At 48.9% G+C, this 21,575-nt stretch overlaps 1 protein-coding gene across 5 annotated transcripts; it reads left to right on the top strand.

Moving 5' to 3' along the window:
- The first annotated feature begins 6,661 nt into the window (after positions 1–6,661).
- Positions 6,662–19,268, top strand: LOC133340809 (transcription factor E4F1-like). 5 transcript variants are annotated; one of them, XM_061549220.1, is made up of 9 exons: positions 6,662–6,992; positions 12,293–12,385; positions 12,469–12,968; positions 14,239–14,361; positions 15,475–15,561; positions 17,963–18,153; positions 18,273–18,402; positions 18,613–18,717; positions 18,899–19,268. In XM_061549220.1, exons 1-9 carry the CDS (start codon positions 6,805–6,807, stop codon positions 19,210–19,212), a joined length of 1,731 nt encoding a protein of 576 aa, XP_061405204.1. In that variant the 5' UTR covers positions 6,662–6,804; the 3' UTR covers positions 19,213–19,268. The 5 variants fall into 5 exon arrangements, with proteins under 5 accessions (XP_061405204.1, XP_061405206.1, XP_061405205.1 ...); XM_061549222.1 differs by having other exon boundaries at positions 14,269–14,361; XM_061549224.1 differs by lacking the exon at positions 6,662–6,992 and adding an exon at positions 7,539–7,622.
- Positions 19,269–21,575: the final 2,307 nt, after the last annotated feature.

Genomic DNA, 21,575 nt, shown 5'->3' on the forward strand with positions numbered 1-21,575 from the left:
AGACAGCCTCCCCTAGCCTGTTAGTGGAGGACTCGGGGTAGGTCAGGGATAGCTAGTGGTGTATCCCCAGTTATACGGGTGAGGGGGCCGATACCCCCTCCAGTGCTGTCCTGTCGTGACGACCTGTAAAATAAATACACGTGTGCCTCAACCTCGGTGTCAAGCGTCCTCACCGGTACTTCACAGGGAAGAAATTGACATTTTTGGGGTAAAAATGTTGATAATTTCCCTTTAAAAGTCCGACGCTCACCTTGGGGAAGCTCTCGTGGCATAATCGGTCGATGGGATTCTCAGGTTGTTGAAAGTGTCGCCGCTGTTCACGTTCAAGAGAGCAGGGACGACGCAGAATCACACAAACACGTCTGCTCTTCTCGCCGTGCTGGAGTTCTGTGCCCGTTACGGGCCTCACGTGACCGTCGTGTCCCTTGGCAACGACCGCGATCATCAACATGGCGACATTCAAACTCGGCACGTGGTCCCTCGTCATCGTTACAACGTTGGAGACGCGAGAGGCACGTGGGGGGCACGGGAAGGGGCTCGTGGGGGGCACGAGGGGGGGGGCTCGTGCCATCTCCCCCCCCCCCCCCGTGAGTGACCAACCGTCACCCCGTGAGTGACGCTGGTCAACGCGACCGCTGCTGGGTGGGCAGAGGCGGCCGGGGGCGGGAGGGAGAATGAATACACGTGGCCCCATCGTCTTGACTGTCAGCGAGTTCCTCTGATTATTACTCTTATTACTATTATCACCGTGGTCAATAGTAGCTCTGTATCCTATAATGCTGCTCTCTGTTGTGTGTAACGTGCAAGGTTTGCAGAAGTGTGTAACTCTGTGCAGTGTGCTCAAATGTGCATTCACGTGTTCATTGGAGAAACTTCGCCCCTTGTTAATGCGTGTCAGTGTTTATGTCTCCTAGAAGATTGGATGTTTTCTGAGAATCAAGCAGCACGAGTATTTGATTGTGACATTTTATTTTAAACCACTGTTTACTTCAACGGCTTCAATATAATTTAATTATCATCATGATGATGATTAAAATATAAAAGTCTTCATACCCTTTCCGACAATAACACAGGAGGTGTTACGAAGCGCAAACACCAAATAGACACCCCGACTACAGGGCATCGAGTCTGCATTGACCACACGTCGCGCTTGTGGTCAAGCATCCAAAGCGACGTGCTCTGATGATGCACGCCTTGTCCCTGACACGACAGTGGCCTCCAGCAGAGACGTCCTCCTTCATGGCCTTGACCCACCCACCAGTTGTCAGGCCAGAGAACAACGACACGAGGAGGCGATCGGCAGCACAGATGCGATGCAAACACCAATCCGTGAATGTGCGGTTAATGCAGACTCGACGCCTTGCAATCGGTGAGTCCATTTGGTGTTTGGGCGTCTTGACACCTCCTGCGTTTACACCATTGGAATATCATTTGCCAGTAAAAAATTATGATAATTGGCTTTTTACCCTTTTATCATCTGGTCCAACCCATGTGAGACTAGGCTCTAAGGAAAGCTGTCTCGGGTGTGGACCATCAACTTCAAGGACAGTGCACATTATCAGAGTTATGTTTTTTGTTTCCATCATGACTGCAGGTATTGTGGTCTATGCAAACATGACTCCTTGTAAAAAGGTGTCAGTTTTGTTGCCAGATAGAAGGGTAAAAACCCAATTATCACCTCCTGCGTTATTTCCGGAAAGGGTAAAACGCCTCTCTTCTGCCGACATCGCCATGTCGATACCGGCAACACAACTGGTCCCGTGGATGTGTAGCTCGTGATGTATATAGTGTATGCGGAGAGACAGATATGAAAGAGACTACGCCACTTGATCTGTTTCTATTTGATAAGCTCCTACCACTGTGAGGCAGTCGAGGCGTTCACTTGTGTGGGGTGCCACGGTGGCGAGGAGATGTTAACTTCCTCGCGTGGTATACAGGAGGTCGTGGGTTCGGTTCCGATTCTGACTCCTGCTGTTGTATATTTGGAGTTTGCGGTTTCTCTCTCCCCGTGATCGCGTGGATTTGTCTCCAGGTCCGTTTTCCCTCTACATTTAACAAACACGCGTCTCTTTATTTGCGTCTGCCATAAATGTCTCCGTGATAAGCCACTTCGTTGAGCTCTCACTTGTGACAGCCAGGCCGCTGCTGAAAAAAGAAACTCTACATAGCTCAGTGGGGCCTTACCTGGTAATTTTAAATATAAATACTTTGCTTTAGTTTATAATCTCAACCAGCACTGCTTCGCATTGAGCTGCATGCGACTGCACTGGCAGTGGTCTGTCTACAGACACAGGACTCACGAGGTGGCTTTGCAGTCACGTCAGCTCATTTTCCCTCGAGCAAGAGACGACGGTGGTTGACTGTACGGTCCACAGCTTGAGTCGCGCTGTGGCTGCTCTTTAATGTACCTCTCTCTCTGCGAGTCTCTTATGGGTCTCTACGAGTCTCCATGTATCACAACGTGTGTGTGGGTTTGCTCTACGGTCCACAGCTTGAGTTGCATGACCACAGTCGCACTCCTGCTGCTGCGTGTTGTGGCTCGTCTCTAATGTTCCATTCGTTAAAACGTGCGCATCGTTCCGTTGATGTTCTGGTGCGGTTCCTGGTGACAGCGGTGTATTTGCGGAGGATTGTCCATGCCAGGAGGTGTGCGGTGGTTGATGCTTGGGTCTCGAACGCGGCGTTCATTCCGGACGTCCATGCTGTTCCACCGTTCGCCGGCGATCTTCCAGATCTGTGCGAGAGCCACAGCCCCGATCGATCATAGGTTTATCCACGTACTCGATAGCAGCGATTTCTCAACCCCTTTCATTGCAACGGGACACTTTCGAGCTCGCTCGATCTTCACGGCGGACCGAACCAAAGAGTCGGTCCTGCTAATTAGCACAACTTTGTGGCGGCACACCGCTCGAGATGCCACGAGGAGGTTGGGGCAGCTCAGAGGTCCTAGCGCCGAGCCGGCGCCACTGACACCGTGGGTTGGAGTGAGGGCTGCAGCCACTGCCTGTGATTGAACGGGTTCTCGAGTTTAACGAGTGGATGGCTTTGGCCCAACTAACAATGACTGCACCCATCAAATGTGTGTATACATTTTAGAATCAGGATTTTTACTTCATTTGGATAAATTCCACCGAAACATGCAATAAACGCCAATGTCGCAGCAGTGCGTTTGAAGGGAGGGAATGGGAGAGGAGGCCATGGGGGTGACGAGGGCCCGTCAGCAGCATAGAGCTGTGGATGAAGAGGAGAGAGTTGTGTGTGAAGGAGGGAGCTGTGTGTGACGGTGAAGGTGGAAACAATTGACTGGAACCCTTCCCTGTCTCCGCATGTTGGCGAGGGTAGCGTTGGCTACACCGTGCAGAACTCTCCGATGTTGCCCCCTGTAATGGGGGATTAGCCGTGAACATTCGTGTGTCCCCCTCTTGAAAGCCTTTTTGGGAACGTGTATTTCTCGTTTTCTTCCATGCAAGAGAGTTGCGAGGTCATATTCGTCGACGTCAAGGATCGGGCAAACCTGCGTCTCCGAAGCCACTTGCAGCTCTTTAAGCGACCGCTTCGTGCCGCTATTTATTAAGGACCCACCGTCTTGTATTCACGTGGCATGGCGGCTCTTGAAATTAAGATAGATGTTTTTTACTATCATTTACCAAATTAGAAAAATACAACGGCCCGTCCGTGCGGAAAGCGGCGTCATGTCGCGTGTTAAAAATAAATTGCTCGTGAATTCAAAATTGGTTCCACGACTCGTGACGGCCAAACAGCAGCGTGCTGCCACGCCTGGGAATGACCATCAAGGAGGAGTGAGCAACAGGAGCCTTGCGATGCGACCGTGTCAGCCACCACCACGACGACAGACTCTGCGGGACGCGTGTGTACTTTTTTATTCGAAACAGAATATGTACAAAACACAGACGAGAGAACACGTTATTTTTGGAAGTGCCGTCTGTAAAAAAAAACCTATACACCCCCCCCTTAACCCCATTTCTGGTGCTGAGCGCACGCAGCCTTCGTGTAACAAAACCCATCATCGTTACCATCGTCGTAATCATCATAATCGATTAAAAAAAACAACCCCCTATCCCACCCAAGCTCCTACAGCTAAACGATACCACGCCCTCGAAACGTTTTGCGTCGACGGTATAAAACCCACCTCCCTGCCCCGCGCGTTTCATAATCATTGAGGGCGAGAGCGATCGTGGTGTAAAAGAAGAGGCGCTTGGAGAACACGAGAGACGCACACACGGACGGACAACACGAGACGACACGAGAGCGGCGACGGGCTACGGCGACGATCACAGCGCTGAGATGACGGACGACGATGCCGCCACGAACACACGTGTACAGAGCGACACAGCCACACGCGCCCGTGCGCATACACGGCCACGCGTGGCCACGTGTGGAGGGGGGCGGGGCGGAGGTGGTGGAGGGGCGATACCGAGAGCCTAAACCTCCGTGGTCATCACCTCGATAGTCATCTCATTGAAGGCCACCTCTGATCATCTGTGGTCACCTCCACGGTCATCATTTCGATAGCCATCTTGATGATCATGTCTATGATCATCTCCATTATCTTCACGGTCATTTCGAGGGCCATCTCCATGATCTCCATGGTCATTTTCATGATCTCCATTGTCAACTCCATGAATATATCGATGGTAATTTCCATGATCATCTCGATGATCATCTCCATTATCATATCTATGATCGTCTCCATTATGATGTCGATGATCATCTCAATTATGATTATCTCCATTATCATGTCTCCATCATCATCTCCATGGTCATTTCCATTTTCACATCGATTATCATCTCCATGGTCATCTCGATGGTCATCTCCATGGTCATCTTGATGGTCATCTTCATGATCATCTCCATGATCATATCGATGGTCATCTCGATGGTCATCTCCATGCTTATCTCCATGAACATCTCGATGGTCATCTACATGATCATCTCCATGATCATTTCGATGGTGATCTCGATCGTCATCTCCATGGTCATCTCCATGATGATATCGATGGTCATCTCCATGATATCGATGATCATCTCCATGGTCATCTCGATGGTCATCTCCATGGTCATCTCGATGGTCATCTCCATGTCAATCTCCATAATCATCTCCACGATCATCTCGATGGTCATCTCCATGGTCATCTCCATGATCATCTCGATGGTCATCTCCATGGTCATCTCCATGATCATCTCGATGGTCATCTCCATGATCATCTCCATGATCATCTCGATGGTCATCTCGATCGTCATCTCCATGGTCATCTCTATGATCATCTCGATGGTCATCTCCATGATCATATCGATGATCATCTCGATGGTCATCTCCATGATCATCTCCATGATCAGCTCAATGGTCATCTCAATGGTCATCTCGATGGTCATCTCGAGCATAAGCGAAACGTCCTACTCTGAAATGGTAATTTTCGTGGTTTGACGCTTGAACACACCGGTGGGCTAAAGCAGTGAACTATTAGTCTTTTATGAACGGGACACTTTCTTAGTGATTGGCCGTGGGGGGTGGTGGAGGGTTAGAACACATTAATAAAGAAGGCGATGTAAAGGCAATAAGGTTGTTTGTTATTAATGTTTGGCAAAGCGTACGTGTTACAAAATGACTGACTTTACTTATTAACCAGGCTACAGTGTACATGATAGACTGGCAGTACAAGCACCGAGCTTAATAAGCAGGCTACAGTGTACATGATAGAGTGGCAGTACGCTCACCCAGCTGAATGACAATGAGTACAGTGAAGATGTGAAGAATCGATTATTGGTGCGTGGGGTTTAAACATAATGATACATTTGTTTTCCAATCCTAAATGGTAATTGTAGTGTTGTAACGCTTGAACACACCGGTGGCGTAAAGCAGTGAACTATGATTGGTTCATCAACGGGACACTTTAGTACTGATTGGGCCGTGTGGGGTGGTTGGAGTGTTACAGCACGTGAATAAAGAAGGCGATCTAAACAGAATTACGGTGTTTATGAATAATGTTAGCGAAAGCCTAAGTGTTAGCAATCTACTAACTTAATAAAAGAACCAGGCTACAGGCAACATTATAGACTGGCAGTACACCCACTGTGCTTCATAAGCAGGTTACAGTCAGCATTATAGACTGTTAGTACACTGAGGCAGCTTAATAAGCAGGCTACAGTCTACATTATATACTCGCAGTGCACTGACGCAATGTAATAATGAGGCAACAGTGCACGTTATATACTGGCAGTCCGCTCATCCAGCTTAATGACTATTTGCACAGTAAACTTTAAAATAATTTATTTTTTGAGCGTGGGGTTAAAAAGTAATTAGACAGTAGTTTTGTCATTGGTATGTAATGTTTAAAAGATTTTGTAAGATTTAAAATGTATTGTCCGGCCGGGCAACGCTGGGTATATGGACTTTATACGACAAAGTCGTCGCTTGACACGGGTGGGGTGTGGAGGCGTAGTACTGCGCAGAGCCTCCGGCGTCGGCAAAATAGCCTGGCAGGCATGCGGCTGTGTCGGGGTGGTCTGTCCACGTGGGGCTCCCGCGCCCCCCTGTCAGACACCAACATGGACTCGTCCATCGCTGGTCCCACCTCCCCCACGGAAAATCATCGAAGTCAACGTACAGTAGGACAGTCCACACAAGCGGCATCAACAACAGCAGCAGCAGCAGCCGTCACCATTCGGCACTAAGTGGCGGTGACGTCCCCGCGGCGTTGGTGCCAGGCTAGGTGCACTCTTAGGCCACGCGAAGTGTCGAAGGCTCGCTGACAGGAGGTCACGGGGCAGAACCCTGCAGGTGCCATGGGGTTGACCGACTCGAGATGGCTGCAGACGCCACCAGCTGTGCCAACTCGCCGCGTTTTAGCCGCCCGCCTCTCCGCTCGTTGTTGTGAGCGTCCCTCACGAGCCTCCTCCTCCACAGAGGCCGATCTTGACACCGCCGGTACCGCTCATCGGCAAGTCCACTCAGCTCCACATCCTCCAACCAGGTACCTTTGTAGACCCGCAGTGATGCCCCATGCCGTGTTGGCAGTCCACTGCTGGATGAAGGCTTCGGGTCGCCACGGTGGCTAGGAGATGTTAACTACCTCGCCCGGTGTGCAGGAGGTCGTGGGTTCGACCCCGACGCCTGCTGCTGCTGCTGCTGCTCTAGATGTGGAGTCTGCGGTGTCTCTCTCCACGTGGTCGCGTGGATTTCTCTCCCGGTGCTGCGGTGTTCCCATCCACATTTAGAGTCGACGTGTTGAGAATATTTGGTGCTCTAAATGTCCACGCGAGAAGCCACTTTGTTGAGCTATCATCTGTGGCCAGGTCGCTTCTTATAAAAGCGCTATGGAGCTCAGCGGGACTTACGTGGTTAAAATTAAAAATATAAAAAAAATTAATCCGTAAAAACAAAGTTTTTCACTATAAATCCTTTATATGCGTGGCGGCTTGAGTCTTCTCGTCCTCTGGCTTGAGATGGCTGCCACCTAGCCATCTCGTGGTTGAAATAAAATAACAGTAAAAATAACAGCACCACCATTCCACGTACACAACATCTGCCGTGATCCTGACTGCAGTGCTCTCCTCGATATGGTCGATGAAAGTGAACTACGTGACGGCCGCTACGTTAAAAGGTACCACCTTGATGAGTCTGCGACTATTCCATCCAGAGTTATTGTCAAAAAACCACAAACATCCCAGAATCCTCTTCGTTTGGGGTCCAAATGTTGTCGCTTATTATATCCCATAAGAAACGTCGCATCGAATCAATGTAATTGAATTCTACTCGCCTGGACGAGCGGAATTGAATGGTGAAACTGGTTTTGCTGTGCTGTGTTAAATCAGATATTTGCATGACTGCATGTGTATTATTTTGAGAATAGCAAAAAACCGTCATCCCCATATTACATAGTGTTTTATTGGTCGCTCGTCTATTTCACTTCCCACAGCTTAACCACTCATATATTTTGATGCCGCTCGACGAGGCGAGTAGTACGAGTACCCCCTTGATGAGTCTGCGACTATTCCATCCAGAGTTATTGTCAAAAAACCACAAACATCCCAGAATCCTCTTCGTTTGGGGTCCAAATGTTGTCGCTTATTATATCCCATAAGAAACGTCGCATCGAATCAATGTAATTGAATTCTACTCGCCTGGACGAGCGGAATTGAATGGTGAAACTGGTTTTGCTGTGCTGTGTTAAATCAGATATTTGCATGACTGCATGTGTATTATTTTGAGAATAGCAAAAAACCGTCATCCCCATATTACATAGTGTTTTATTGGTCGCTCGTCTATTTCACTTCCCACAGCTTAACCACTCATATATTTTGATGCCGCTCGACGAGGCGAGTAGTACGAGTACCCCCTTGATGAGTCTGCGACTATTCCATCCAGAGTTATTGTCAAAAAACCACAAACATCCCAGAATCCTCTTCGTTTGGGGTCCAAATGTTGTCGCTTATTATATCCCATAAGAAACGTCGCATCGAATCAATGTAATTGAATTCTACTCGCCTGGACGAGCGGAATTGAATGGTGAAACTGGTTTTGCTGTGCTGTGTTAAATCAGATATTTGCATGACTGCATGTGTATTATTTTGAGAATAGCAAAAAACCGTCATCCCCATATTACATAGTGTTTTATTGGTCGCTCGTCTATTTCACTTCCCACAGCTTAACCACTCATATATTTTGATGCCGCTCGACGAGGCGAGTAGTACGAGTACCACTTTGATGGGTCTGCGACTATTCCTTCTAGAGGTATTGCCAAAAAACCACAAACATCCCAGAATCCTCTCCGTTTGGGGTCCAAATGTTGTCGCTTATTATATCCCATAAGAAACGTCGCATCGAATCAATGTAATTGAATTCTACTCGCCTGGACGAGCGGAATTGAATGGTGACACTGGTTTTGCTGTGCTGTGTTAAATCAGATATTTGCATGACTGCATGTGTATTATTTTGAGAATAGCAAAAAAGCGTCATTTCCATATTACATAGTGTTTTATTGGTCGCTCGTCTATTTCACTTCCCACAGCTTAACCACTCATATATTTTGATGCCGCTCGACGAGGCGAGTAGTACGAGTACCACTTTGATGGGTCTGCGACTATTCCTTCTATAGCAGGGGTCTCAAACTCAAATTACCTGGGGGCCGCTGGAGGCAGTATCTGGGTGAGGCTGGGCCGCATCAGGTATTCCACAAAAAAAACTTTGCTAAAAAAATCAAACTTCTCAAATGTCATTACTAACAGTTATTTAACTTCAATGGGTTCTTCTGAACATGAATAGAATATTGAAGAACATGAACGGTTCTCATGAACATGGCTTCTCTTGCCTACTTCTTGCTGCCGGAGACCTGGCAGCGCTTCCTCTCACATAGCTGAGCCACATTTGGCTTGAGGGAGGAAGCAGTTGCGACCCTCAGTATGGCTTGAAGATGATCATCAGTAAGTCTGGACCTGTACTTGGACTTATTGAAGTTCAAGGTGGAGAAGAGCTTTTCACACAAATATGTGCTCCCAAAAAGGCACATGGTCCGCTTGAACATTCGGGAAAGCTCAGGGAAGCTGGGGTTCAATTCTCGCAAAAATTGCCCAAGCTTGTCGTCTTTTCCACTCGCCTCCCTGAACTTGGCTTTGAGGTCAGAGTTGCACTGCAGGTCAATGAGCTCCATTTGAAGCACAGGAGGGGCATCTTGCACATCAAAGGAGAAGGGATCCGCAAACATTTGAAAAGTGGCTCTGTGCGTCTTGAAGTCTGCAAATCTGTGATCAAATTCCTCCTGTAGCCTCAAAATGGCATCAACATACTTCTCACCACTGAATGGTGTGCCTGCATTCAGGAGTGCCTTGCATGCTGGGAAATGGCAAAGGTTTGTCTGAGAGAGCTGGGCTTTCCATAACACAAGTTTTGTGGAGAATGCTCTCACGTTGTCATAGGCAGCACTGACGAGCTGCCCCTGGCCTTGTAACTTCTTGTTCAGTACATTCAGCTCATGCGTGATGTCAACAAGAAAAGCGAAGTCCATGAGCCATTTGGGATCACTTAGCACAGGAACAGCCACCCCATCCTTCTCTCCATGAAGGCTTTCACTTCTGCTCTCAACTCAAAAAATCTCTTCAAGACGTTTCCCCTGCTGAGCCAACGTACCTCGGTGAAGTAGAGCACATCCTCATATTCTGACTCCATTTCCTCTAAAAAAGTACGGAACATCCGGTGCTTTAAGCCCCTGGATCTGATTTGGTTGATGCATTTCACAACAACAGACATCACATTGTCAAACTTCAGGCATTTGCTGCAAAGGGCCTGCTGATGGATGATGCAGTGCAGAGCAATGGCCTCCTCCACACCCTCCTCTTCTAGTTTTCTTTGAACAAGTGCCACCAGTCCATTTCTCCTCCCTGTCATTGAATGCGCTCCGTCGGTTGTTATTCCAACAAACTTCTTCCATGGCAAACCGGCATTCACAATGGCATCACACAGCTGGCAAAATATCTCCTGAGCGGTGGTGTGGCCATGCATTGGAATTACTGTGAGCAACTCCTCCATCACTTCAAAATTGTCATCAACACCACGGACATATATTGTGAGCTGGGCAGTGTCAGTGATGTCTGAACTCTCGTCAAGAGCGACTGAGTATGCATTGAAAAATTTGGCTTTCTCACGCAGTTGATCATAAATGTCACTTGACAGGTCAGAAATGCGCTCTGCCACGGTGTTAGCAGAAAGGCTGATGTTGCTAAACTGACCTTTCTTTTCCAGACAGACTATACTTGCAGCCTGTAAGATGCACTTTTTGATAAACTCGCCTTCTGTGAATGGCTTTCCTGCCTTAGCAATCATCTCACTAACCACGTAGCTTACTTCGACTGCTGCATTATTCTCTTTGGTTGCTTTCTTGAAGACATTTTGTTGCCTCAGTAGACATGTTTTAAGATTAGCAACCCAGTTGGCTCTCTCATCTCCCTGGTATTTTGCATACTCCTCAGCATGTCTAGTTGAGTAATGACGTTTGAGGTTGTATTCCTTGTGCACCGCAACTTTTTCTGAACAAATAAGACACGTCGGGGTGCTCATGTGCTCAACAAAGAAATATTGCATCTCCCACTTTTCCTGAAATTGTCTGTGCTCGTCACCAACCTTTCTCTTCACTGCAGGCTTTGAAAAAGACATGATTGGGGCTGTGTGACAAGATATATCTTCATTCCACTTGCTGTCGCTCACGCAATAAAGTTTCAGTCAATTGTTTAGCCAACCAGCGACGCACGGAGACGTAATTTCCGCAAATTCACGTTATTTCCACTTTTTCCGCCTTTGCTCAAGATGCCACTTTATTAATCACTGACACAAAGACTGATACCGTCACTGCAGTATAGCCTAAATAAGTCCCACTGCATTGTAAGTGGCATGTGTGTGCTGTTTTAAGCGTCGTTTTACGTGCGTTTCGGGACCTGTGCTCGTTGTACCTGCGCTGTCATATGTACTTAGCGTTCCGGCACCTTGTGATTTACAAATGAAGCACTGGATACATCATGACCTGCCCGAAAGAGAGCGGAAAACTATGAATTTCACCCTCCTGCTCTCCGCACATCCAAAGCCACTCTTTACTCTCCCGGCTCTCTCTCTCACTCTCACACGTACACAAACACACACACGACCCCGCCCCCCATGTCACTCACATGCATGCCGCATTCACTGGACAGGCACACAGTAGGAAACCAGAGCATCATAACATTGTCCCACACAGCAGCTAACAGCGGGGTTGCTACAATATAAAACTCGCGGGCCGCACTAACATTAAACTTTCATATTAAGGTGGGGGCCACAAAATATCGTCCCGAGGGCCGCAATTGGCCCGCGGGTCGCGAGTTTGAGACCCCTGCCTTAGAGCCTAGTCTCACATGGTGTTGGACTAGATGACGCCTTTTGGCGTCAGGAAAGCTGTCTCGGGTGTGGACCAATCAACTTCAAGGACAATGCATACATTATCAGAGTTATGTTTTTTGTTTGCATTATGACTGCAGGTATTGTGGTCTATGCAAACATGACTTCTTGTAAAAAAAAGGTGTCAGTTTTGTTGCCAGATAAAAGGGTAAAAAAACAATTATCATATTTTTCTACTGGCAAATGAGGTTCCAAAGGTATGTACACAACAGAGAGCTAACTGTGTGGTTGCTTTTGGGATTTCACGCTGCCCTTTTTGTTAATGGCCAGCTTTCAGCATTGCAAAATGGCATCGTTTGGCAGTGTTGTGACTCGCACATTTATGTTCTTGCTTGTGCTTGTGGCTGACCGCAGCCTTGATCCCAGCCCTGCAACAACCGTGACCTCAACACAGACTCCACGCCTATCTTCTTGCACGATACCCATAAAGAGGAGATTCTACATCAGGTGAGAACCTGCTCAGTTCCTTTTTCAAACAGCTAACCAAATTAATGACGCAACTAACGTGATATGTTTGCACGTCCCACCAGAATGGCGTGCGCGATGGCAACCCCAGTGCTTGAGCCTAGCAGGGACTTCCCGGCGTGGCTGGAGGCGCAGGGCGTGAACGAGGAGGTGGCCCGGGCCATGGACTCTGAGCTGGGCATCCGGGACTACGGGGTCCTGCGCGCCTGCATCGGGGACGGCCTCGTGCGTGCCGAGCTGCTTTCCACGGCGCGCGACCGCCTGCCCTTCGGCTTCTACGCCGTGCTGCGGCAGGTGGTGAAGGCCCTGCAGGGTGCCGAGCTCCACAACGCTGGGACGTCACCCTGGGACGCTGCGCCATCTCCGGGCGACGTGACGCTGGGAGGCCTGGTGGACGTGCTGCTCACACTTTTCAGCGGCTTGAGCCGAGAGCTACTGGTTTGCGCACAGAGGCTGGGAGACTTTGATGGTGCTGGGGCCAGTGCCGGACGCTCCATTTCGGACAGCAAGGAAATAATTTTTGAGGAAAAAGCAATGGATGATGCAGATGATCAAGATGTCGATGGTAAAAGTGCATTCGGCTCGCAAAGCAATAATATGTTTACGTTTAAAGTTGTACAATGAGATGTATTCACGCGGAGTATGATAAGTGACGTCGCGAAATGACGTCTAATGTAATGACATCGCCTTAGCAGACAAGGCCTTCAGTGCTGGTTGTCACCTATCCTTGTATCAATTTAGTCGATTTTATTATAGATAAGTTCATAATAGCAACACGACATTTGTGCTAAAATTTTGCTCATATTGGATCATCTTCACAGGAGTTATCGTGGCCTTCTGTTATTGACAGACGATAGAGCAAATGCATTCACGCTAAACTAAACTATTCTTATTTTACCAGCTAAGGCCCACTGAGCTATATGGCTCTTTTTCAGAAGCGACCTGGCCACAAGTGATACCTCGACGAAGTGCCTTATCATCACGTGCAATTGTATGGCAGTCAAATACTTGAACGCATGATGTTGATTCTTAATGTTGAGAGAAAAACCAGAGGACCCGGAGAAAAATCCACTCGACCACGGGGAGAACACGCAACATCCAAATATACAGGCGTCTAGGTCGGGATCGAACCCACGACTTGTATACCAGGCGGGGTATTTAACATTTCCCCACGCTTTTCAACCTCATTTGTCAAGTCTATAAAAAAACGTTTTTGAGCCAGATACAACTACCTGCTCTTTTGGCAGAATCATTTCAAACTGATGAAAAAAAACACTTACGTGGTCGTATTTCTGCCAAATATTAGCCAAAGCAAGCATTGAGGCAGTGCTCATCTCTTTTTACAGCACTGATCCAATGGTGAATATTCCATATTCCTATGGCGGGGGCCAGGCTATTATAGAACAACAATTGTTAACTTCCCTACAAAGTCGTACTCATTTTATTGATCCCGGAGGGATGATGGCCAAGTCATTCCACCGACCAGGATATAAAATTCCCAAACTCCCGATGGCGATCCGCTTGCTCTACTGCTGAACCACCTGGCCGGAACGCTTACGTCACTGATCATTTTCTTGGTTCTTTCGGTAAAGTCACGTAGAAGGGAAATAATAAAATAATGAGAATAAAACATAATAAAATACAATTCTCACGACGTTTCGGCCACAACACAAGCAGTCGTGAGAATAACATTTTATTATGTTTTATTTTTATTCTTTTATTATTTCCCTTCTACGTGACTTTACCGAAAGAACCAAGAAGATTAATCCCTGCAGTCACGAAAGCTTTAAATCAAAATTCACTGATCATTGTTCATTTCTCCCCCTCCCCAAAAGTTTGTGTGCCTTGCTCTTTGGCCTACACAGAAAATGATGGGCACACCCGGGCCTCATCAGAGGCAGGAGACTGCAGCCCAAACCCGTCGCTGCACATGATCAAAACCGAGGCAAGCTGCGCTGGTGAGTACTTTAAGACGAATAAAAGTGTACACTGTCCCATCCTATCTGTCGCCCCCTGTGATTGGCTGATTTGAGGAGACGAGGGTTTTAGTAACATGATGTGATTATGAAAAAATGACAAGGTTTGATAGAATAGCAAACTAAGACGAGGAAAAATCTTGAAGATGGAACAAACAGTTTTAGAAATGATCGTTGAATGCAGACTCCAGTGGTAGAACGCATTACAAAACCTTCAGAGGCGTGCACTCATCAGCGCGGTGAAGTATGGTTGGTTGAAGGACCCCTGTGACGGACACGGCGTGTGGAGGCCCTCTTCCAGCAATGGCTTGACAAAAATGGCTGTACATGTGTACACATGTGGTCATGTGCCGCCCAGGATAGAAACAGACACGTGCGGAGGACCACGTGTACGTGCAAGTGTAATTCATCCTCAATAATGTTGAACGATTGCTGTTAATTTTTTTAAATTTACATTTTATGCATTTTTTTATTATGGTAAGCGCACAAGCCCGATAAAACGTGTCGATGATTTCTGCGGAGGGGTACAGAAAAACCAAGGGTGGCGGGGGAGGGGGACTTTTGGCACTTGAACATGTATAGGTGTGGGGAAGGAATGCTCGCTACCCCACCCTAACGGGGGGGGGGGGGGGGGAATGGGAGCTTATGTTTATGGGGGGGGGGAAGATGAGCCGGGAGGAAGTAACCAACATTCTAGGGGGAGATCGGGTATAGTGGGAGGGGACTTGGAAATGGACCATGCTATAAATCATATAACATACATGCGGCTTTATGTGTTGGGGTGACAACCTCTCCTCTTCTGGGTCTGTGTTATCTCAACTGACGAAAGGATAAAAGTGGGGGTGGCGGGGGGGGGAGGGCAGTTCATTTACATTTTCTCTGATTGCTCTTTCCATCTTCTGTTGTTTTGTTCACGTTTACACACGATCGTTCACTTGATCTACGTAAAGTCTTCTGTAATTATCCGCCATCGCAGCCCAAGCTTCGGGCTGGGCACCTGTGAGAAAGAACTTCCCCTGGCTCATCCTGAGATGCAGCAGTGCCATTTTTAAATGTCTGCGTTAATCCACACGTCCGTTGTCTTCTGCCATTCAGACGGTGATCATCAGAGTCCCACGTCGGACCAGAGAGACTCCAGCCCCAGCCAGACGCCGCCCAGGATAGAAAGAGACGCGTGCGGAGGTAAAGATGAGTTGAAAATAAACAAATGTCTTACCGCGTGGAGATGTGACGATGCAAGCATTCATCGATTAATGTTGATTCTCACGCAGATACGTGCACTCAATTGTTTGTGTGGGAATGTTTTTTGCTTTTCGTATACGGCGAAATGTCCCGTGGTTAAAATTGTCTCCAATTATATTCGTGCCTTTGTTTCTCCAATCCAGTGCCATTATCACATTGCAACAGGTACTCATTTAAGGCCAAATCAACCTGGGTGGAGGGTCCCAGGACCGTTTCAAGAATCCTTAGATACTGATTTTCGCCATGGCTGGCAATCAAATCCATGTCGCCAGATTGGTATTGCAGTGCGCTAACCACTACGCCACTGCTCCCCCTCAAGACAAAGACAGACGCGCATGCCTAATGGACAAGTACTGCCCTTTTGTCAATCCGCTGCTGAATGAAGATAACCCCACGTTGGTCAGATCATGGGGGTTATTTGAACATACTTCATTGTTCCTGGTCAGTGCGGGTGGGTGAAGGAATTGATTTTGCCCTGTCGTGGCCATAAAATAAAACATATCCACAATATGACGTCTAAAGTGACTTCTCTGATTATTTTTCCCAAGGTAATGTGGGCTTTGTCATCCAACAAGTGACCTCGCTTCAGGAGATGGGACTGGACCTAACGAATGCAACCAATGTTGACTCCTATCCCTGGCTTCAACAGCAGCAGCAGCAACAACAGCAGCAGCTGCCGGTCGACAAAATACAAATTGACACTGGCTGCACGGTCCCGCCCATGTGTGCCGCTTACCTGCCCAAGCCGCTCACTGAAGATCACATTGACAGGCAGGATGAGGCACCGTCCAGGAGCGACACTCTGCCTCCTGCCGCCGCCGCCGCGTACCGCGTGCCGAACTTTAAGCTGGTGCGGCGGCGGCGCATGCTGCCGGTTCCCGTGCCGGCGATTGCGGGCGGTGAAGACAACAAGCCGTTCCGGTGCAGCGTGTGCGCCCAGCGCTTCTCGCAGCGCGGCAACCTCGAGACGCACCTGCGCACGCACACGGGCGAGCGGCCGTACCGCTGCGCGACGTGCGGACAGGCGTTCTCGCAGAGCGCCCACCTTAAGTCGCACCAGCGCACGCACACGGGCGAGAAGCCGTACCGCTGCAGCATGTGCGGGCAGAACTTTTCATACTACTGCAGTCTCAAGCGTCACCAGTACACGCACACGGGCGAGAAGCCCTTCCAGTGCTCGGAGTGCAATCGTGCATTCCTCGACCTGAGCAGCCTCAAAAGCCACCTCAACGTCCACCGACGCTACAAGCTCTCGCAGGGGCGGTGGCGGTGATGCTGGGATAATTGCCGCCGAGTCGAGGGTTGGATATAACACCGTGTGCGAAGCTCAAGCCGTTATCTTGGCTCAAGTAATAACCTTGAACAGAAAGCCTTGACTGAAACATACATAGCGAGTGTTTGTGGGAACCGTAATGCTAATCCTTCACGAATCCCCAGGCTCAAATCTATCTGGCTTGACCACCTGAATGTGAAATTGTAGTTGTTGCTCTGCGAAAGAAGAAGGCAAAACCAAATCCCTAGCCCCTTTCGTAATAAAACCTAGTCCTAATGCAATACAATACGAGCCCTAGCTTAGCAAAGACCTTGCCATAACCAACTTTTTCCTTACCCCGGAATTAATCCAAGGAATCCTTTAATGCTACCCCTAACCCTGACAAAATATTCTATCTCAAGTTTTAAACTCTAGCCACCTCTCTCCGAGCCACAGGCCACACTGTAATGTTTCCAATCATTAATTAATTAAGGCCAGGGTTGACAAACAAGGCATTGCTGTGAATACGGCGCCCGACAGGTGACGGATGAGCTTCACTTTTTGAAAACGCATGCCGTTACGGTGTCTTCGATGGACACCTGGTCTCGGTTTCAAATGACACTTGCGTTTCCCAATGAGCTCTTACTTGGTGAAACAAATCTGTTACTGACCAATGGCAACGAATGACCACCGAATGCCACCTCGGCTACAGGAACCGATGGATGGATGACGGATCGAAGGGATTCATGTGTTTTTACGGGAAGACAGACCAGGCAACACACAGCCGTTATGATAGATAATTGATGCACCGCAACAAGAGTGACAGGCTCATCACCAGTGATGATTTGTATCTGGGGCCAATAAGCCCATCCTTATTAACAACAGTTAACCCCCTGATGTGTCCTTCACTCATAGGCACTCGCGTTCAAGTTCAAGAGGTCATCATGGACAATGCCATTTATGCCATGCCACACCTCGCTGTCATTGCTTTCACTTCGGCCGGATCCTGCATTCCGGCAGATGGACTTAATGTTGAGGGTGTCGTTTTTTCACCTCACCCTCACTCCCCCTGCGTCTCTGCTTCTACAGAAGCAGAGCGAGGAGGAGGTGGGGTGGAACCACGCGGCGGCGTTCCCCATCGCGGCTGTCACCGTGGAACTGTGGCACCGGCACCCAGCCATCGGGGAGCTCCTGCTCGCTCACCTGCTGAGCAAGTGCCCCTACTTGGCCCCTTTCTTCCCTCGTCCCACGCCTGGGCAGAGCCAGGAGGACGCTTTCAGGTGAGGGCACTGGGGACATGGGGTGGGGGGTGGGGGGTGAGGAGTGAGGAGTGAACGGTGAGGGCTATGGGTGCACATGGCGTGTGCGTGATGCCCGTGTCTCCCCCCATCACCCGCAGGATCCTCGGTTACCGCTTCGAGGATGGGACACTAGAGGACGAAGACTTGTTCCTCCAGAGAATGTCGGGCATGGCGCGCCTGTACGCGGCCATCGTCTCTGCACCCGTGTCTCCCTCCAGTGGCGACAAGGTAGCCTCACCTTGCTCCAAGAATCAGACCTCACTCTCTTCGTCACGTACAGTTTGGTTCGCTCTGCTAGGCTACGTGTGACATTGTATGCATGCGATTTGCTTAAATCATAAGCCATTGGCTCCGTGTAGCGCAAGTACGAGAATGGGATTTTAAATTGACGAATCCCTCCCACCCCTACCCCACGCGCGTTGTGTGCGTGATTCGCAGAGCCACCCCCACGGCGTGAGTCACGGCTGGTCCTGGCTCACGCGGGTCCTGGATATGGAGCCCATGGCCAATGTCACCCCCACCGTGCTCTTCGGCTTTCTGGAGGTACGCAGGAGAGCACGCACGAGAGCACACTCGCATGAGCACACAGCTCGCTCACACAGCGCACGCACGAACACACGGCGCACACACACGAGCACACGCACGAGCACACAGCGCACAAGCGTTGTGATAGAGACGAGGCTGCCCTGTGACTTGTTGACGTGCTCCTGGCGTGTGTGAGCAGGTGGCAGGCAGTGCCATGGAGGTTGCATACGGCGATCAGCTCTGGGAGCTGCTCGATGTGTTAAGGAAAGAATACATCCCAAGGTACCTCTCACCCAGTGGCAGAACCTAGTCACCATCTCACCTTCACAGAGCCATTTATATTTGCACGTGTTCCTTGCATTTACGCCTGAAGTCGCGATTTTCTTTCTGTTTTTATGTTGTGGCAATAGACTGAATCACCTCGTCAAGTCGCCAGCTAATATCAAAGTAGCATTGCACTTGGACAAAGAGAAGGGTCCTTACACAGCCGTAACTTTCCCCTGCGGATCATAAACTCTGGCTCTTGGAAGACTCTTCACCAGCCCAGTTTTGCACCCACAGCAATTGGCAGGGAGGCAGTAGCGATGTGATCGACGTGACTGAAGTCAGCTGTCGACAGCAGGCTCCCGTGACAGTGTGTCTCTGAACGAGCTTCAAGCTGTGGTTGGTGATGCTCACCGGTTATGGACTGGAGCCGGGAGTTTGTAAGAATCGATGGATGTGCAACTAAACTCGCTGCGTCTGTTCTTGTCCTGCAGAATCGAGAAGGTGTCCACCCGCAGCAGATGGGAGCTGTGGTCAGACTGAGGCTGTTCCTCGAGGTACCGGCTTTGACGACACAACTTTGACACATGCATATATTTTCCAGTGTCGTTGTCAAGACTCGCACAGCAATATGTGTAACATTACCTTAAGTCATAACAGCTGCGGAAGTTGACATCACGTAATGATATCTGAAGTCACTCAGGAGCTCCCTTTATCCATACTCGCAGCAATAGCCATCTTATCCTGAGTGGGCACATTGCGAGTTGGTCAGGAGACGTCAGTACAGCAGCGGATTTAACTTAACTATGCGGAGCTGTGTTTATCCAAATATGTTATGGGTTTTCTCCGGAGACTCTGGATTCTTCCCAATCGACAAACTTGCCTTCACGGAATTCGCCAAACATCCCAAAACAGGGCCATCCTGAAGTAGTGTTAACACTCAATGTGGCCGAAGTTACATTCATTCAGGGCATAGTTAGTACCATGTGTGTGGGTGTAATTATTGTCAAAGAATTTGTAAGTACATGTCAATCACATGAATGTTAGAGTTCGAAAATCCAAATTAGATGAAAACCTGAGTTGAACAAAGGTATTTTTCTTTGTGAAGTTATCTGTGACCAGGATAATACCTTTAACTCGCTACACTTGAGACTCCGGTTTAATCACAGGTGGCTGAAACCTCAATTCAAACCCAGGATCTGAGTGGTGCTGGCTTTGCACTCAAACACATAATTAGCCCCATATCCACTTAGTCACTTAATGCAAATTTTTCCGTGTCGGGAAGTTGGGAAACACTTCCCAGAAATAAATTAGTAATTCTCCTTTCATCGTGGCATGCGTACACACAAAGGGAGGGTTAATCGTTAATTGCCTGAATCACCAGGTCTCCCCTTCACACGGGGTTTCGAGTACATCATCAGGGATGTGTGCCAGTCCTACCCCAGGCTTGTGTATAACTCACAAATGACATCATTCCCAACCGCATTACACCAGGGATAGTGGGTGAGGTCATTACAATCATCGACCTCACACCTGAATGGGAGGAGCAGGAGGATGGGTGAAAGGTGATTGGCCAGGAGGGTTGAAGGGGAAAGGCAGGGAAGGGTTGAGGGAAGAGCTCGATGGTGGATCGGGACATTTGCCAGGCAACTCTTCACGCGTGTGCCGGACTGATCAATAAACACACAAATAGAACAACCACGCACGCGTCTAGAACTTCTCTACAAGTTCGGTTTGGGCTGAAAAAGCCTCTGACCGGCGTGCATTGCTTCCTGCACAAGAATCATCAGCTACATTAAAATAACTTTGTAAAATATTCACGTTAACAGCACTCAAGAGACCAGAGCGAGGCATTCTATTGGCACGCTGCCACTGGTTGGCCCTTCAAACCCCACGTGGGGCTGCTGGGCTGCCAGGAGTGTCCACATTAATCCCTGTGTGTGTGTGTTGTGTTTGCCTGCAGGACTGTTTTGTTAATCGGGAGATTCCTTTGCCAAGCGGGCATCTCTCAGAAGAATTTCGGAAGGCTTAACAAGATCACCTGTACATTATGTAAATATATATTTTTTATGTAAGTAAAACCCTACGTGTTCAACTGTCAATTATTTATTCGTAAATGAAATAAAAATCCTGAAATTGTTACATTTTGTCATGGTTGCTTGTGTAATGTAGGAATTTGGGCGGGAGACGACTTGACGGGTAGCACACTTTTATTAACACCAACTCACTAACACGTGTGACCAACTGCAGCCATGCTACGAGGTTCCCCCGGCTACACACACACGGGCTCTTACGCCCCGTAGCTTCTAGGGAACCCACCCCAACTGGGGTCTGGGTCTCGACCACTGGGTCCCACAGCCTCGCCCTTACAAGGACGTCAGGCCGCGGGTCCCACGGTCTCGCCTCTGAGCCGCACAGGGTCCCAGCCCTTACAAGGACAGCGGGACTAGGGGTCTCAGGGCCCTGTCTCTTCCAACTCCGTCTTCGATCTTCACTGGTTAACAACTCCCCGAGCGCTCCCGCGCATCCCCCTTTATAGTGCTCCGCTCCCGGGGAGACGGAGCCCATGCGGACCTCGATTAGAGCACCCACCCCAGTTGACCAATCAACAC

This window comes from Lethenteron reissneri, chromosome 10 (assembly GCF_015708825.2).
Source record: "Lethenteron reissneri isolate LAM-NWPU_2019-01 chromosome 10, ASM1570882v1, whole genome shotgun sequence".
Lineage (NCBI taxonomy): Eukaryota > Metazoa > Chordata > Hyperoartia > Petromyzontiformes > Petromyzontidae > Lethenteron > Lethenteron reissneri.

Excerpts from the sequence above, each read along its gene's own strand:
- LOC133340809 (XM_061549220.1), top strand. The coding sequence starts at position 6,805 with ATGGGGTTGACCGACTCGAGATGGCTGCAGACGCCACCAGCTGTGCCA. Across the intron at positions 12,386-12,468 it reads AAGAGGAGATTCTACATCAG|AATGGCGTGCGCGATGGCAA; the intron begins GTGAGAACCTGC and ends ACGTCCCACCAG. Across the intron at positions 14,362-15,474 it reads AACCGAGGCAAGCTGCGCTG|ACGGTGATCATCAGAGTCCC; the intron begins GTGAGTACTTTA and ends TCTGCCATTCAG.